Source organism: Eucyclogobius newberryi, unplaced genomic scaffold, assembly GCF_026437365.1.
Source record: "Eucyclogobius newberryi isolate DKJ021-1_F unplaced genomic scaffold, fEucNew1.0.hap1 SCAF_21, whole genome shotgun sequence".
Classification (NCBI taxonomy): Eukaryota; Metazoa; Chordata; class Actinopteri; order Gobiiformes; family Gobiidae; genus Eucyclogobius; species Eucyclogobius newberryi.
Window position 1 is genome coordinate 15,074,577 of NW_027315846.1, and position 19,014 is coordinate 15,093,590.

Below are 19,014 nucleotides of genomic sequence, written 5' to 3' on the forward strand. Positions count from 1 at the left end.
ATTTATTCAAATGTTAAATGTTACTGCTAACTTATTGAAGGTGTGAAATATAAACAGCAGATGAATATATGAAAAAAAGGGGGAAAAAACATGGAAAAAGAAATGGTTATGCAGAAAAGAAAGAAAAAGCTTTAGCAAACTAACTGAACAAGATGCTTTTGTGTGATCAATTTCTGTCATCTACTTTTTTGTGATGCCCAATTATGAACCTAGTAATCTCGCTGCCAGATGTCATAAAGAACAAGAGAAAGACACGAGAGTGAAAACATAAAAGCATTAAAATGAGCAATAAGCATTCAGCTTGAAGTTAGTGATTTGGTCCTTACAAGCACATCGCTGTTTGTCTTGAAGACTAGCCTGGGCGTGTCCTGAGCAAAGCTGTGATGCTGGGGGACTTTCCCACCGAGGCCGTCCTCCTCTCGCGAGGCCTGGGAGAAGGAGAAATAATGGCGCCTTTTTACGGATGGACAAAATAAACAGAGGCAAAACTGAAGAAACAACACTGATGAACAGAATGGTGACAACAAAATGGGTGAATAAAGCATCAACATAATCATGATGTGAGTGGGATTGTGTGCATGCTGTGTCGGTGTAGTCATTTTGTTGAGAGGTTTTATATTTCACTTTGAGCTATTTTGATTAATCAAGTAATACGTATTAAGTCAGATAACGGAAGGAAAAATAAGTAAGCTCAATGTGGCGTCCTTGAGCTAGACCTTATCTAGTAATCCTGTTATTCCCAACATCACCAGCAGTGGTCCCCAGTGAGTTTACCTCATAGGGCTACTGTTAAGGCAAGACAAAGCAAGAGGAGCCATTCAACGTGCTTCACAGAATTCAATAAGGGCATTAAAATCACAATCCAAACAGATAAAACATAATAAAAGAGAAAAGTGCAGATAAAATCTTGTCAGTCATATGCACAGCTCAGAACTGTTTTGAGATTAGATTTGAACATTGTCAGAGTAGAAGCCTGTCTCACATCTTCAGGAAGACTGTTTCCGATTTTAGCAGCAAAAAACTGAAACGCATATTCCCCATGTTTAGTCCTGACTCTGGCACCAGCAGGAGGTCGGTCCATGTTTAGTCCTGACTCTGGCACCAGCAGGAGGCCAGTCCCTGAGATGGTTCATATGGTACTAACATGTCCGAGATGTACTTTGGTGCTAGGCCATGGAGAGACTTGTACACAAGCAGAGCTGCTTTAAAGTCTATTCTCTGAGCCACAGGAGCCAGTGCAGAGACCTGAGAACAGGACTAATGTGATCGTACTTCCTGGTTCTAGTCAGGACCCGAGCAGCAGCGTTCTGGATGTACTGCAGCTGTTTTACAACTCGTTTGGAGAGACCAGTGAGCAGGCGTTACAGTAGTCTAATCTACTGGAGACAAACGCATGGATAAGTCCCTCCATATCTGGTTAAGACACTATACTTTTGATTCTGGAAAGTCTTCCAATGTCCATTTCTTATTACTTCACACTTTGGCAGCATGGCAACTGACTGAAATGTAAATACTGAAGATATAAGCGAGACAAAGGACACTTGTTGCTTCCAATTGAAATGTGCACTTGGTCTCTATTTAAATAGAAAGAGATTACACAAATTCTCTTTTATTAAAAGAACAGGACCTCTAGCAGTCCAAGATGGGGTTTTTTAGACAATGTTTTTCCTGGCTTGATTTCAAATTTAATTATAATATGTGCTTGTAATATCTGTAATTATGTTAGTTATTTTACAACTTTGGAGCAGAGCCACATGCACATGCAGCAAGTTGCATTATCTGAAATAGTAGAAAAAGCTTCAGTTGTAGTCATCTGGACTCAGTTTGAAAAAATAGACGTTTCGACTCTCATCCAAGAGTCATTGTCAATAAAAGAATTTAGATCGAGAACTCCGATATTAATACTGTTCTGTGGTAAGACCCGCCCATTGGGAGGAGCCTTCCTGAAGTAGAAAGAGTTGTTTGTTTCAACAGAAACTCCCCCCTTGTATCTACCGAGCTAGACTATTCAGAATCTTAATGGGTTATTAGAATCCTCTTTGTCTTTGTGAGACCCTGGCTCAACCACCCTGAGTACCTGATTAGCATCTAAATGTCCTGGTCCTGGTCCTCTACCTTTCCAGGGGTTCAGTAAACTACATTGCTCTGTTTTTGAGTCGGCAACTTGTCCTTAGGGTGAACCAGTTCACCCTAAGGACAAGTTGCTGACTCAAAAACAGAGCAATGTAGTTTATTAGATCCAATGCAGTGAAGAAAGCTGTAAAGAACGTTACATAGGTGAGACGAAACAGCCTCTACACAAGAGGCTTTATCAGCACAGAAGAAATACAAGTTCAGGACCTCAGAGTGCCGTGCATCTCCATCTTGAAGCCTCTAATCACTCGTTTGAAGACGGTGAGGTGAAGGTTTTAAGCAGGGAGAAAAGATGGTTTGAAAGAGGAGTCAAGGAAGCTATTTTTGTTAAAAAAGAAAGACCTTCTTTAAACAGAAATGGAGGGCTAAGATTCAATCTTCCTGTTATTTATAATGGGTTACTGAACCCCTGGAAAGGTAGAGGACCAGGACCAGGACATTTAGATGCTAATCAGGTACTCAGGGTGGTTGAGCCAGGGTCTCACAAAGACAAAGAGGATTCTAATAACCCATTAAGATTCTGAATAGGCTAGCTCGGTAGATACAAGGGGGGAGTTTCTGTTGAAACAAACAACTCTTTCTACTTCAGGAAGGCTCCTCCCAATGGGCGGGTCTTACCACAGAACAGTATTAATATCGGAGTTCTCGATCTAAATTCTTTTATTGACAATGACTCTTGGATGAGAGTCGAAACGTCTATTTTTTCAAACTGAGTCCAGATGACTACAACTGAAGCTTTTTCTACTATGGAACACGCCTGGATGAATGAGGGATTACACCGACATTATCTGAAATACAATTTTCATACAGGTTTCAGGAAATCTATCACAAAAAATAAGGGCGCACTAGGATGTCCCTCAGGATGATAAACTAAATATTTAACTTCAATACTGGCATATTTTAATGTTGCATATTGTTGTCTAGTTATGGGACAGAATATCTAAAATGTCAGAAACTTGTCTATGTGAATGTGTGATTGATTAGTGGTCTGCCACAGGGCGGTTGAGACACAATATACATTAAAGGTTGAATGGACGATTTTTTTGGCACAAATCTAAGTCTTATTTCCTCGTGGCGTGGACTGTCGATTAGTCCTGCCACGTATCAATCATAAAACGCACCTATCGCTGACGCAGACGTGGACAGAAATCTACGGGAGACGAGAAATGCGATGCGATCCGTCGCGCTAATAAACAAACGCACGTGTGTGTTGTATCAGTCCGCACGGGGGAGTGAGCATGCGCACTTCCGCCTGAGTTCTCAAATCGCCGAAAAATCGTCCATTGCGCCTTTATCAGGTGAGATGCATTGCACCAGGTTATAGCACAAATGGTCATTTCCACCTGTAGTTGTGACTCCAGTGTGAGTGCAAAATGTACTCTAATGTTTCTTTGGTGTGTCTAAAGCAGTGATTCTTAAGCATAGGACTGGGGCCCATGGCAGGGCCGGGGCCCATGGCAGGGCCAAGCTCCACCTTAATGGCCGCTGAAACAATACATGAATGGGCCCCATGTTACTGTATTTTATATTCAAAAAGTTGGGCCCCAGGGTCAATAAAGTTTTGAACAGGGTCTAAAGCACTAAAGCATTAGGTATTTGATGCGTCAGAGCTAAATCAAAGCTCCTACATAGTTGTTCTAGTATTATTTTGGTCATATTTAAACGGAAATTGCAACATTCTGCACAAATGATAGGTTTTGGCAAGTTTTTACTTCGTCACAAATAGAGAACTAACTTTGTCACAGCTAGAGAACATTGTGTCACAGGGTCATGGTTATTATACAATGGACAAATGTATATTTTCTTCCAAACTCTTGCGCATCACTTAATGAGGACAGTAGACAGTAGACACACATTCCTGCACCTGTAGTTGTTTCTGGATAGGCATTTGAGGACATCCTCACCCACATGAACTACACCGCAGTTCTATTATTCTGTTTCCAGTTTGTGCTCTGACCTTCTGGCCCACATCCAGATCATTTACATACTGCACTAATGAGCTTTTGGCAGTGTGAAAGAGGCAGACGCAGGGAGCCGCACAGATGAAGGAAGCAGATTCAAATAGAAAGACGCTTCTATAGATAGACTGATATTTTGGGAGAATATCCCCATGGTACTCAAAGTTATCATTTTGTATACCTATTGTCCTTTTGTGTGTTTTGGTCTGGTTCCTGCATTGTGGCAGTGCAGTCCCTTGTGAAAGTGTGAAAGCAGGACACCGGAGCAGAGCGTCCCCTCTGGCGACACCACTGTCCTCAGGGGATGTCCCACCAGCTGCCACTGCGCCTCATCCATCTGGGCGCACATACATGTCCAGGTGTGCAAGCCCGTCACCTGCCAAAAGAGATGCCTTTCCCAAAGAGAGACACCCCAGGCTTCAGCTTTTCATATCCAAAAACAAACACCAAAATCCTGAAAGGGAAGGTGCCATCTTGGAGCTGGCAAAATCAACTGGAGTTCCAGTCTCCAGAAACTAGAAACTTACAGTGCACTGGAGGTTTGCAGCCTTTTTACTATGATATATGTATATGTGTGTATTTATTTATATTGTCTATAATTATAGTCCATTTAAATTATCGTTATTTGATATATCTCTTTAATTATTTTAACTTTTGAATTAAGCTTGGCGTAAAATTTCTTACGATTACAAAGCTTGCCACAACAGAGATTCTTAAATCATCCAGTCATGTTGTTATACTACAGCTGATTTACTGTGCAATATTAATTACAAATTGTTATGACTATACATTCTACAGAATATTTGTACAATAAACTACTACTAACTTAATTAGAACTACTAAGAACATTGTCACTCTAACAGAAATAGATAAGATCACTGTTTTCTTTTTAGATTTATTGTTCCTCTGTGGCAAACCCAGCACTTGGGTTGCTGTACCTCTGAACCTTCAAAATGGTGTCATAACAATGCACTAGAAACACTGCATTTTGAACCGCATCATTGTCTAGTTTATCACAGCTACAAGTTTAGAGTGTGACACGAATGCGGGTAAGTTGGTGTACAAGACTTTTACAATAGCATCACCTAGTTATTGTAAGTTAGTTTGGTTTTTATTTGAGCTGAATGGCTGGCAGCTACGAGATAATCACCTTCCTCTGTGTGCCCCCAAGCTGTGTCAGGCAGGCCTCAAGGCTCCCTCACGCCGGGACGCCTCCGATCGCAAAACGCACACACAACTTTTGACTCTCTCTCTCTCTCTTACGCAGACACACACTTCAATTCTCAAATTCTGGGCATGCATGAATCTTCCTTGGCAGCTGATGGAGATGCAAAAGTAAATTGCAAAGTGCCAGGGAGTGTGCAGGAGAAATATGTGTGTGTGTTTTTGACATTTCTGGGGCTGACATGAAGCGCCACTCTGCCCCCTCACGCCTGGGGGCTGCTCCCGGGGAAAGACACTGATGGAGGTCTGAGGGTCTCCGGAGGGGAAATTTCATGGTGTGAACAAAAAGCTTTGCACCGCGACCTGTAAAACATAAGATGCAGTCTGCTTAACGTGCTCACTGCCTTTTGTGAATATTTCGAGGAGGAAGGTAGGCTACGTTTTTTTTAAGAGTGGTTCTGACACTGTGGTGCGGAAATCATTGGTGCTATAGACTTTTTCCATCAGTACTCAGGAGTTTTACAGCCTCCATTTCTTATTAATATTATTAGATTCTGTCCTGCTTTGGTTGAGGACTGAAAAGTATAAAACTTGTCTCATTGTGGGCGGTCAATGATGGTGTGTCCTTGAGCATGACATTCTATCTCCTTTCTTCTGTGAGCAGGTTTAATTAGTGTGATCGGAGAGCTCGTCTTTGAGGACCCAGAGTGCTCTTTAAAGGGTATTCAAAATAATATTTAGTAAAAATAACAACTACTTCAATATAAGAGTTACAATTTTTTTAAATGTAATACATTTATTTTCAAATGCAGTTAACACTTTAAAACACTTTTATTTTAAGAGCTTTTAAAAGACTAATGAACTGGTTATTTATCAAATGGATTTGTAAAAAAATTACTTTATTCATTTAGAGATCTATTTGGGAAAAAATGTTTCCCTTGTTAGTCTTAGTGAATGCTGATTTCATGATATTAAAAAGGTGCACTATGCAACTTTTCTCGTCTAGGATCCAACAATTGCTTCTTGTCTCCATGGAGATGTTGGTCCTTTGTCTGCAATGCTCCACAGCTGCTGTTGTTGCCATTTATTGCTAAAACAACAAGCAATTGTACTGTGAGCACTCCATAGATCAGACCCGTACCTCAACTGCTTGTAGAAAGGGTGAATGCTGTACAATAGAACATTCCACGCAAAACAATAGCATCACTTCACCCTAAATGCTACACCGTGCACTTTTAATAATAACGCAACACCAACTGGAAACAAACCTTCCAGATAAAAGAGACCACTCTACCGCCTGTGCCCCAGTTTGTCATTTTAGTCCATCACACCATGAAACCTACTCCTCCTCGTGGTTGTATTTATGCTGAACTGTACACAAATCACTGCTTTAGACGTCTCATTATTGGCCACATTGCAGCAACAACAGCCTGTATTTCATCACGTCTCATCCTTCGGCTCTGCATTTATTTTGATTCCTGCGTGTATCTTTTCAATCCTGCCCTTAGTGCTTTTGGACAGGTTATGTCTCGCCGCTCATCTTTCTAACCTGTGCCGTTCTGCTGCCACGCTTCAGATTCACGCAATTCATCACCCGTAATTGCCTAAGTTCGTCTTGGCACAGTGTCCTCCGCATGTTTATCTGCGTATGTGTGGGTGTGGGTGAGACAGTGGAGCAGCTTCTAAATACCTGAACTCAAAAGCCAAATTCCATTAATCCATGAAAAACAGTCACACGTTGCCATCTTTCTGCTATCTCAACACGCAAGCTGTTTCTATCCAAAGTGGAGAAATCAGGTTGCAAGAAATACTCTATACATACCAATTGCTACTAAAACTACAATCTAAACTAGTAACTCGTTTGAGTAGATAGCGATTCTATGATCATTTGGGTTTTTCCACATGGTAAAACTGAACTATGTTGAAAATAACATTACATTTCATAGAATTAAGCTCTTGGAGATGGTAAAGGAGGCAGAAGCTGTTGTTTTGTTTTTGCTTTTTTCTCCTCCCATTCTTTTTACCCATCTTGATATCAAATGAAACATTCTCCTCAGTATAAAAATCAAGTTGGACATTTTAGTATCCTGACAACACTCGACACCTGTACACAAATGGCGAGTAGTCCATCTGAACGTCTTTGAAATCAATAGTGGACAGAGCAGTGAGGTGACGGACAGGATAATTGAGAAAAGCAGCAGCGCTCTCCATACAATAATCCACAACGGCTTAAGGCATTCTGTAAACAGCAATAAGCGATTAGCCTCAGTTAAGCTATCTGTCATCTTCCACTCTCTGGTGGAGCAAAGTTATGCGGTGATGTGAAAAAAAGAGTCACCCAAGGAGGGGATCAGGTTTCTCGCATGAGGCAGCTGAAGATAGTTCAGCCAACATACTGCCAAAGCCCACCCCGTATACCTCTGTAACCTTCTACATGTTTGTATCCTCCGCTCTATGCAAAAGACACACCACATTTTTTTTCTGTTGGGATAAAGGAGGGCTGCAGGCTGTGTTGTTGTGGCCAAGCTTGTGGGTGCATGAGAAAGGAAACATGTGGGTATCACTTACACAAATGGCCTGCATGAATGTGCGCGAGCCAGACAAAATACAGAATCGGAGCTGTTGCCTGTGTTACTGAGGTTGTGCATTGTGCTGACGGATGAAGAGCATGTCTGCCATGTAGAGGGGACAGAACTATGAGAGGAGGATGTTAAGGCTGGCTGACTGTATAAACAAATATGAATCTTTGAGATAATGCCACATTTTTGTTTGTTTAGAGATGTTCCAGGTTGCATTAGTGCCACCATTGATTTAATCTTAAGTCTAGTATATACCGTATATCCTGTGTTTTTGATCACTTATTTTATGTTTTTATTTTGGCCAGAAAAAAACTAGTAATCATAATAATAATAATAATAATCATAATAATTAAGGCACCTATTATTAATTTGCTGTAAATTTTTCACAGTATGGCATTAAACTATTTCCATGGAGACAAACAGGTGGTAATAAGTCAGATTTATAAAGAGGTGACTCCATTTAAAGTGAGAATACTTATTTTTCCAATGTATTTTTGAGCAATAAAACCATCCCTAATCAAACAAAAGCCATATGGATATGTTTAATGCCATATTGTGGAACATTTGAGGCAAAGTAAAAAAAAAAACTCCATTGGAAAAGTTACAGAGAGTACTTTTAAATTCTATTTCCAGATAGAAAATCAAATACACAAGTTTATTGATGTTTACTAAACCAAAATGCCTTAGTCCAAAACAGTTAAACAGCTGTGTTCTCTGTGCAATGGATTCTTGCAATCGTGCAATTATTTGTTATGCTTGTGGCTGCAGTTCTGATTGGCAAATATTCCACAAAGTTTATAGTACAAGTAGATTTATGTTAGGATATATTTCAGTCAATATAAGTCATCTATTCACTCAAAGCGCACACACTATTATTTATTTATGTTTAAACATTTATCTGTCATCACTACGGCCAAGAGATACAGTAAACAGGCAAGTGTGAGTTGCATATTTTATATATATATAAAAGGGAGGGCCAAATGAAAGGAGTCCATTACAGAAATTGGGAAAAGTTTATTGACTATGCATGGTATAGTCTATTAAGATTTTAAACTAAAAACTAAATTGTAGTGATTGAAGATGGCGGAATATAAAGTGGGCGGTTAAATTAGTTATAATTTCAAACTCTAGAGGAATTGAAGTGGTATGCTGATTACTAATGTGCACTTGAACTAATACATTATAATCAAGCAATTATAGGTTCTTTATATTAGACAGTTTAGAAATAAAACAGTGCAATAATAATTAAACCATTAAAGGTGGGCTGAGCCATATACAACAAAATACATCTGTATTTCTTTCCCAATGACAATTTGATTTGATTTTGTCCTTTTAAAACCAGATTCAACTGATTTCTTGTTCTAAATCTTGACTCATTGCACACCCCTAGTTAAAGGTTAAAACAATTACTACATGTCATATTCATTTTCCCATACATTTTGTGTCAGCTTCAACCCTTATATATTTTTTTTAATCGGTTTCCAGTAATGAAGTTACAACAGGGACAACATACACAGCCTGACAGTGTACTCAATTGTGTTTCCATGCTTTGAAGTAAAGTGCTCAAAAAGAAATAAAACAAAACATACATTTTGATATGAAAAAGAAGAGACTCTAAGTGCACCCTGTCTTTCCGTCTAGTCTTTTGTGCGTAAAACGTGATTATGTATTGAATGAAAAGCTGAGTCCAGGACAGACAAGCAGGACAGTAAAACACAGCATACTCACAATGTAATTCCTTACATATCCCAGCTTTGGTACAAGAGAAAGAAAGAATTGTTTAACTGCAGTCATCTGACATAAATGACAATATAATAACAACTGTGGCAAGTGTGTTTTTGTGGCTTGATCCCTATTAAATTTACAAGTGTTTTGAAGTGGGATTTTTTAGTAATTACACCCAGGGGACTGTCACTTTATTTGCATCGTAATGTTGAAGTGTCATTATTAAAAGCATTTGAATTCCTTACCTTGTTCCTTTTGAAATAGGCTCGGCGACAGGCAGCAAAGCACTTCTCGCTACAGAAATTCTTCAACTCGCTGCCCATGCTGAGAGAGTAGCGCTTGACACCAACCTTCTGGCACCAAGCGCACATAATTTGGACATTGGAGGCATCTTCATCTAAAATAATGAAATAAAAAGGTATTAATATTTTGGTAATGATTTTGCTCTGCCTTTCAACTCCGGACACAAAAGGTCAATACAAGGATTAATCATTGGGCATTCAGGTAGTTAGATTTGAATGCACAAGTCTATTCACCAAAATTACATCCAGCGAGGTACTTTTTTTTCAATGCAAAAAACGACAGGAATTTTTAATTATCACTGATGTCTTCTATAATAACCAAATGTGACCTTGTGGTTCAAACGCGGCTAACTTTTATTGTCTGATTAGAAGCACAAAACACGCAAGACGGGCATCTGTTAAATTAGAGGTTAAGGTATGCACGCTCTACATGGATGAATGGATGAATTAAGCAGGGGTCAGATGTCTGTGTATCTGTGTACATACCGAGACAAGTTTAATTTGATTTTTTTACCTTTTATGTTGCACCTTAACGCCGAGAGAAGTTCCTATTTGTTCAATGACAATGGCAAAAAACATTTTCTGATTCTGACTCTGACTCTGCTAATTCAGTTTAGTTCGGCTGGAGAATTGTACTTTGCGTGGTACAATGACGATGTGCATTGGCTTGTTCCTTAATGTACATAATACAGTACATAGAGTAACATTATCTATTGGAGGACATTGCAGTGTTAAAGTATACACTATACAGACACCAGTGCAATGATATAAGGGACTGCATAAGCTGTTAGTTAGCAGTGAGACAACTGAAAAACTGCCAGAATCCTGCAACAAAAGAGCATTGAAAATCCTAGGTAAGAAACATTTTTCTTACCACCACTGGCAAATACTTGATAAATATAACTTTTAAAAATTAGCAAACTTCAAAAAATGTAAAGTGGCCTGTTTGATCTACAAGGTCCACACGGTTTGGTGCCTCCACCAATGAATGATCCTGAGTAACTCGAGCCACTGTCAGAGGTGACTGTGAATTGCCATTCAGGCGAACGTCCTCTCCCCAAAATGTCCTGTCATACCATCGTGTCCCCTTGTGGAATCTTAATACAATATAACATACACTGTCAGAGAGGGAAAGCATGGATTTCCTTATACCTTTAAGAAACATTTCAAATTGTGTCTGAGAAAGACTCAAACATGTGATCACGAGTGACCATATTTATGATCAGGAGATTTGGTTGATAATGTTTAAACATAAATATGTTTAAACATTATCAATGTTTAAACATATTTATGTTTAAACATTATCAACCAAATCTCCTGATATGCAATAGGAAGTAGTGCAATGGGAGGTGGGAGGGTGCATTATGGGGGTATGTCCAACATGAGGTATTGTGTTCTAGTTGTTGTCGGTCGTCCTTCTGTCAATCTACTCTAATATTTATATTATTAGTTTAAATGTTTTTGCACTGTTCACCCTTTTCCTCCATCAAATACAGAAAGAAAACGAAACATGAACATGTATAATAATAAATACATATATGTGTTAATTGAATTAGATAGGAAGAAAAATGTATGAAGCGTTTATTTTGTAGCTTCTAACATTACAGAAGTTGAACAAAGGAACTTAAAAGTGTTTCATGAACAATCAGGGTTGCATCTGATTGAAGAGGCAAATACGTACATATCAATTAGAGCCGGGCAATCACCAGAAACAATACAGACTTTTAAACATTACCATTTACCCCCCAAAAAGACACAATTCCTCCTCCAAAGTCAAAATTTTGCACCAAATCACATAATTTTACTGACAAAAAATTGGCTGGGGACTTGATTAAAAAGACACAAGCTGATAATTGCCGATTAGAAATGATTGAATCTCTAATGAAATTCTATTAATTGCACATACCAATTCAATACCAAATACACATATGACGTGCTATGGCATTAAAGAAAAAATAAAGAAACTGAAAATAAGAATGCAATTATAGTCATGATTTCAATAATCACAATTATAACAAATTAAAAAGGAATTAGCCAGAAGAACAAGCACTGCAATCCGATCCCTCCATCAACAAATGCAAAATCCACTTGATCCAAATCTACATCAGATACAGCATTGTAATCAATATGTCTTTGTTCAACTACCCATTGAAGCTCTGTGTTTGTGTGGTCATCGCGGGCAGCAGATGATTTGAACAGACCCAAGGTGCCGCTGGAGTGTCTCTGCTGTGGTGAACTGTGATGCGCTGCGGGCTTTTAGTGGTGTTGCAATAAGAGAGTTCCTCTGAGATTCCCTGTTCTATCCCCCAATTATCACATTATGACTGCGCTGGTGTGAGGGCGAAACAGCTCAGCTCAGACTCCGGCCTTGTTCAGATTAATGGATCCACACAGCAATCCCATTTTAAGTAAGACCAACTTGCAATTAAGTGAAATAACTCTCCTGAGCCCTAAAATCCACATTATAAAGTACACATACATATTTCATGGCTTCTGCTCTACCACTCTACTGTCTTTCTGTCAAGATTTTTAATGACAAGAAATATGTTAAATACAGAGACTTGACTGCAACTAATTAAATATGTATACATAAAATCCATAAATAATTAAGTAAGTGCACATTTATTATTTTCATGTGGTTGTCATAGCAAATCATCTGCCTTTTTGTGCAGCATATCTCAATCTGAATTAACTTGATTGATTTTATTTTACATTATTAATTTATGCAGACTTGGCATTGGCCCAAGAGTGGCTTGTGGTCACTGTATAATTACACACACTTTTTCTTTTCTGTCCTTTCTTTTAGCATAATGCTCTGGCATTCTTATTCCTCACAATGCTTGGTTATGAAATAGATTTGCATAGTTTCACTCAAGTTGGTAAGCTTGGACACTGAATCCGGGACATTTTTTTGAGAGAGAAGTACCAATTATAATTTACAATTTTAGCCGCACTCAATGTGAAACCTTTCACCTCAAGCAAAGTCTGAGATTAGTAACTGTCTACCTCTGATACGTTATTATTTTTTATTATGTTTCGGGCCCATAGCCTATGTCAGATAATTTTTCTTTTTTTTCATTGGACCAACAAGACATCTAAGTAGAAATGTGAAGTCTGGATATTTGTGTCAAGTCCAATTTTTTCCAGTTCCAACTTGTGTGCAAACATAGTTTTAGTCAATGTCAATTACAGTTTAAATGTCGTCATATGTTTTTTTGTGATTGCCACTTTCAATTCCCTTTCAATTTTATGCATTTATGTATACTTGTCGAAAGTAGTATTCTAAAGTCAAAACAAGCAACATATATGCTTGTTAAGATACGCATAATTTTGCATATGCATATAAAGTTGTGTTTTCCCTGCCCATTTCTGGCACCTCACCAAGCCTGTCTTAAAAGTTGCATCTACATGTTGAGAAAGCCTCCACTAATTATGCCAGTGCCACACAAAATGCCCCTGTCCGCGTCGTACCTGCACCTCACAGGCTTCTTTGTGGGTTTTCTGCACGGAGGCATGAATAATTGAGCTTATGTTCGATGAAGAGGATGTCGGCTCAGTAGCGGTGGCGCGCGCTGCTGGGCTTGTGCCTGGTTAAAAGTGGGAGCGCACCATCTGTTTCCCCGCCTCACAAGGGGCCAGGGGGACTGCTCTCGGGTGATGCCAAACCGGGGCGTACCAGCCTCAGCGTGCACCGTGGCAAGACATAATGAATCCAAAACCTGGGCGAGGGACGCAGCAGACTTTTCCCTTCGAGAGTTGGTGTGGGAATATTGACGCGTGTGACTTAAACAAGGTGTACAGCAGGTAGCACACTCATTAGCAGTCTATTTTGGGGACAAGGTAGAGAGAGACTTTCTGGTAAACATAGGCTAAGAGGTCGTCTAAACAAGCAAGCAGATCCTTAATTTGAGTCATCTTAGTGGGAAACAGCTGTGTGTAGAGAAGTGGTGGAATGTGACAAGATTCTTCCAATTTATGGATTTATGAAAGAGGAAACTGGCACGACAAACGTTTGTGTCAATCTGGATGGGTTTATGTTGTTTATTTATTTCTTATTAGTTGAAATACTTTTTATGCAGTGTCAAAAGTTAGCAGTGCACTATGTAACTTTTCATTCACTTACATGATCTGCCATCTGCTTGTCTCCATGGAGATGACATTGCTTTGCCTGCAAATTCCACAGTAAAGCATTAAACCTTATCTATAATGCATTTGCTCAGTTACAAGTGTTTTTCTTTTTCTTTATGGATTTGAAATGTAAATTGATTAGATGGCGTCAACTGTTTGTCTTAATGGCGACAGATAAGTTAAAAAGCCATATTGTGGAACATTCCAGGCGAAGTAAGAACATCGACAAAAACTACATGCACTTTTAACCTGTAGAGAATGAATGTTTTAAAGGGCACTGTAGATTCAATGAGGTGGATGGTTTTGCTACAGGTTTGATTGGAACAATGGATGTAATCACAGTGAAATGTCGATTGATTACACAGCCTTGATATACTGTGCAATAATAATAGTAATAATAACAACATTTGTATAGCACTTTTCAAAATACCCAAAGACCATTTACATAGAGGAGACAAACAATAACAACATAGCATACAATATTATATTATATCGTTATAACAGTAATTGTGTTGATGCATTTCTTTAAAAATCTATTTTTTTGCACTATTTGGTTATGTGACAGAAGCATTTTACATAAGGAAAGCAAATGAGCTGAAAATGACCTTGATCTTTGCAAACAATCAACCTGTGGAATTACAAAAACAAAGCTTTGATACATTCTATTCACGAGTCTCAGGCGTAACGATTCCTTCCTGATTTGAAAAGACTTGACATGGCTCAATACAAATCAAAATATTATATCTTCTCAATGGGGAAAGGTCCTCACAAAATTCTTAAACCCAGGAAGGAATTGCCTGAAACCCATGAATGCCATTTTCGTTTTGTAGTGTGAGCAGAGGTGTCCTACCTGTGGGGGGCTTGATGAGCGGCGGAGGGACCATGGGCATGATCATAGGCATGCCGCCGTGCTCCTTGGGGCCTGAGGTGGAGGAGGACGCTGCAGTGGAGCCCTCTGTGACACCGTTCCTGTTGGAGAGCTGAGAGTGCGTACTGTTGGCCCCATCCGGAGAGCATTCACCACCGCCCTCCGAGGAAGAGGCGAGTTTTGGCAATGAGTTTTCTGGATGGGAGCAGATTGAGTTAAATTAAATGAAAATCCTCTGAGAAGCATACTAAGACAAAACAGAACAACAAGGCTGAAGAAATAGGTTCTAATAGTTATACCCAATTTTTTACGTATATGTATATTAATAGGGGTGAGCAATATGACTGATATATAAATTAAAAATGTAGCCTTTTCCTGTGATTTTGAGTTTAATGCAGCTCTATGCTCACACACACGCCGTTTACCATCACTCCTGCTCCATTTATCGGTCAGCCTCTGTCATAAAAGCTCAAAGCGAGTAAAATTACCCAATCACAGAGACGTGTAAACTCTACTAAGGATGAACTCACACTTGTCCTGGTTTGGTACCGATTTGAGTAAGTGTCACATAATTTGAGAATTTGAGAACTACTGTATTAAAGCATCAAATTGTGATCTTCATAAAGAACTGACCTGGTTATTGGACCTTCAGAAGAAATTCCCCTGGTTATTTTCATTAAATAGCCTATTTTTGTTTGCTCAAAGCTGAGACTTGAACTCAAAAAATCAAGCAGCATGTAGTTTAGTTTAGTTTAGTCCCAAATTTAATGTGGTGTATGGGTAAATGTAGTGTTGATAAGACTTGTGAATCAAATTTAATTGTGATATTAATTTGTGCTACCCCTAATGTGTTGTATAAACTGATTTGAAATGATGTAATTAAGAAGAGTCATGTGTACCTTTGAGAACAGAGATGTGCTGTGGGTTCTCAATATCCAGCTGGTCTGAATCCCTCAGCTCCACCTTGTCATAGCCGTACCAGCCCAACAGCTCATTCATGGTGTTCTCTGCAAAACTCTGCAACACACAAGTATATTATAGTTAGAAGCAGAGCAGCAAGGAGCTATACTTATCACTACTGCAGGTTAGTCTAATTGGCACTCATTTCTGTCCAAATGCTGCACATCCAGTTAAGCTAATGGTGCTTCACACAGTTTGGTACAAGAGGAGTTTCTGGCTCTGGAAATATTGAAAAGAAAAAAACCTATACCACATAAAAAGCCTTCGCTAGAGTCAACTTAAAGTGAGAAGGAAATTAAGCAAATTAAAATCAACATCGCTAAATGTCTTACAATGCAATTAAGCTGTATCCAAAGCAACATAATTACTGAATTTGGTTTTGTATGGTGCCCCACTGATGTAAGGGAAATAAACAGGTGGGGAAAACACTGCATATTTAGCAACACGATTAAAATACATACACTGACTATAATTACTATAGAGAGCCCTGGGTTTTCTGGGTAAAAGGGTTAACATAGTTTTATTTGTGAGCAAACAGCAGTGGTAATGGAAAAACATCAGCTGCAATGGGTCACTTAACTTATAGTAGTTTTCAAGCCTCAAAAATCATGATTGTAGCTGCACAGATCGCACTTATAAACGCACCATGTGGACTGATTTAGCTTTAAGTAAACGTGCTTGTCAATTGACACACAACAACAGCTTGCAGAGTCATATTACCGGCTCACAAGGACAAACACTTTCCCTGTGCAGTTATGTACAGTAGACGGTTGCCGTGGAGATGACCCGCCTTGGCTTCCCATTGGTCAGTTTGTTTTGCATTGACTTTGAAAGAAACACTTATTCATTTATTCCACATTTCCCTCTGCGTGACTTAAGGCACTGCTCAGTCAATATGTTGTGGCACATCTGACAACTTGTGCCATGACTTTAAATGCCTTGATTTTATTTGGTGTTTCTAATGTGCGGAAAGTTTAAATTGCTGCTTGTTAATGCATAAATACAGTCAGACAGGCAAAAACAAGATCCCAAGAGTGGTTAGTCTCAAAACGAAAACATGCTGTACTGGAAAACATTCAAAAATATGTTTACATTTTGAGTTTTTAGTCAGAAGCCAGTAGACATTTTATAACAAAGACAAAAACAGCTTTACTAATCAGTTATGTCACAAAAGTCTGATTTACATTTTACTCATAAATATTATCTATCTAGAAGCCTTCAGTCATCATATTTCAGTCATCAATTTTGTTCAAACTGTTAAAAAATAATGGCTGAATACTACTAAAATAATTGTTGCAGACAAAATATTGAATACTTAAGTCTCAAGTTTTATCTGGAAGAGTGGGTCAGTTGGGGAATTATTTTATCATATTATATTATCAGCTGTTTACTCTCACTGACAGAATATGATTTATAGTAGTGGGGTTAGTACTTTACTTCTTCTTAAGTATAAAACTCATTTTGACACTGAGAAAAAGACATTGAGAAAATATGTATGAAAGAGATATAAAATTAAACATAAAGTAAATTGGAACATTTGTGCCCGAGCAGTGTCTTTGGCATAAAAGTCCACTCACATAGATATATATAAATAAATTGTGTGTCTGCAGAAATAAAGGTTTAACACAAATACCCACTTAACACTAAAACGGCACACAAATATCGCATTTCACATTTGAGACAGTGTTGCTGCAGCCCAGAATCCACATATTATATCTTGCTACATCAGCGCATTTGTCCATTGACTTTTGTGGAACTAAAATACAGATAAATATGGAAAACGTATGACAGACCTATTCATAAGCCTTTTCTGAATCCTCTTCTCTCACAACTTCTTAACCCAAAACCTTGATATACTCCTCACAAATCGCAGCTATCATCATCATCTTGGACAACTAAAACACGTGTCTTTAGCTTGTCAAGCTCCTGTCTTTTGCACAGTGCCACCGTCATTAAATCATGAATAGAGTGTTTGTAAAAATCGGAAAATCTCAATAAATAATGCCAACAGCTTTTAGCGGCAGCACTTGTTAACAGAACTGCTATCACTGAAGTACAAACAAACAACAACATGTATTCTTTGTGCTAATCCCAAACCTGGAGAAACAAAGGGGAAGGGCATCTGGCATTACGTTGATCAACATACAAATCACTGCGCACTATACAATTTGCTATGATGACCCAATAAGGTGAAATCTGAGAGCACAATAACATTCCTTCTTTAATAATACATATCGTTAAATGCTAATGAGGCCGGCTTATGTTTGCAGTAAGTGTTCTTAAACGCTAGTGAGTGACAGAAGAGCCCGGAGGTCCCTGGAAGTGAGATTTAGTAGCACTTCTCAAGCGCAGCTAAAGTTAGTCTCACAGAGAAGATGTTCAGAACCACTCTGACATCCAGAGAGACAAGCAATTATCACACTAACAGTGATCCATCAACATTTAAAGTTCAGCCTGCCAAGCCCAAAAGTTTATGCTTCTGTTAAGTAAACTATTAGAAAAACCATAACTTGTAAGAACTTAGAGCGGAGAAGTGGGTTATACAATTTTAAGAGGGAACCATGGTCAGTTAAAGTGTATTCAACCGTATCAAGTAGAAGCATCCAACAAACATATTCTGCGAGTTAAAAATAACAAATTGTTGACTTGAGTACTCATTACGATACAACTAAACTCAGGCAATACACAGAAAACTGCAACGATATTGATATTGCGGAGATTTAACCACTATACTGTGACCAGCTCCGGTTGGCTGTGCCCAAAGCCAGGCTCAGGACCAGAGGTGACAGAGGCTTTTCTGTGGCAGCAGCGAGGTTATGGAACAGTCGCCATGTCAGGTTCTCCATTAAACCTGATTAAATATAAACTCACCTCTTCTCACTGGCATTCAACACTGTTTAGGCAGGAAATCTTGGTTTATTTCATCCTATGTAAAGCATTTTGGTCAACTGGAACGGTTTGAATATGCTTGATATTCAGTTGAATTGTACTACACTAAAACTGGCCAATATTCTACTGATGAAGCTGCTTTGACAATACGGTTGCTAGATACAACCTCTTCGCACAAAAAATAAGCTTTAAAATGCAAAAGAGAAACGCAAAAGTCCAGGGGGTTGCTTTAAGTAAAGTCTGCTTCCGCAATAGACATAGATGAAAAAGAAATAGATGTGATGATATGCAAAAAACATAGATGAAAA

At 38.8% G+C, this 19,014-nt stretch overlaps 1 protein-coding gene and 1 long non-coding RNA gene across 8 annotated transcripts in view; one reads left to right on the forward strand and one right to left on the reverse strand.

Annotated features, from left to right (window-relative positions):
• LOC140370691 (uncharacterized) overlaps nt 1-19,014 on the forward strand; it is a 592,343-nt gene that overhangs the window by 520,739 nt on the left and 52,590 nt on the right. The gene's annotated exons all lie outside the window — the stretch shown is intronic.
• Nucleotides 1-19,014, reverse strand: part of sobpa (sine oculis binding protein homolog (Drosophila) a) — a 35,488-nt gene that overhangs the window by 12,539 nt on the left and 3,935 nt on the right. Inside the window, exons 2-7 of one of the 7 annotated variants that reach the window (XM_072457198.1) lie at nt 15,757-15,874; nt 14,840-15,052; nt 13,985-14,029; nt 9,805-9,956; nt 9,563-9,586; nt 327-428 (exon numbers count right to left, since the gene is read on the reverse strand). In XM_072457198.1, the coding sequence (XP_072313299.1) occupies nt 327-428; nt 9,563-9,586; nt 9,805-9,956; nt 13,985-14,029; nt 14,840-15,052; nt 15,757-15,874 (654 nt within the window). The remainder of the gene's footprint in view (nt 1-326; nt 429-9,562; nt 9,587-9,804; nt 9,957-13,984; nt 14,030-14,839; nt 15,053-15,756; nt 15,875-19,014) is intronic. The other 6 variants (XM_072457199.1, XM_072457203.1, XM_072457200.1 and 3 more) reach the window with 6 other exon arrangements.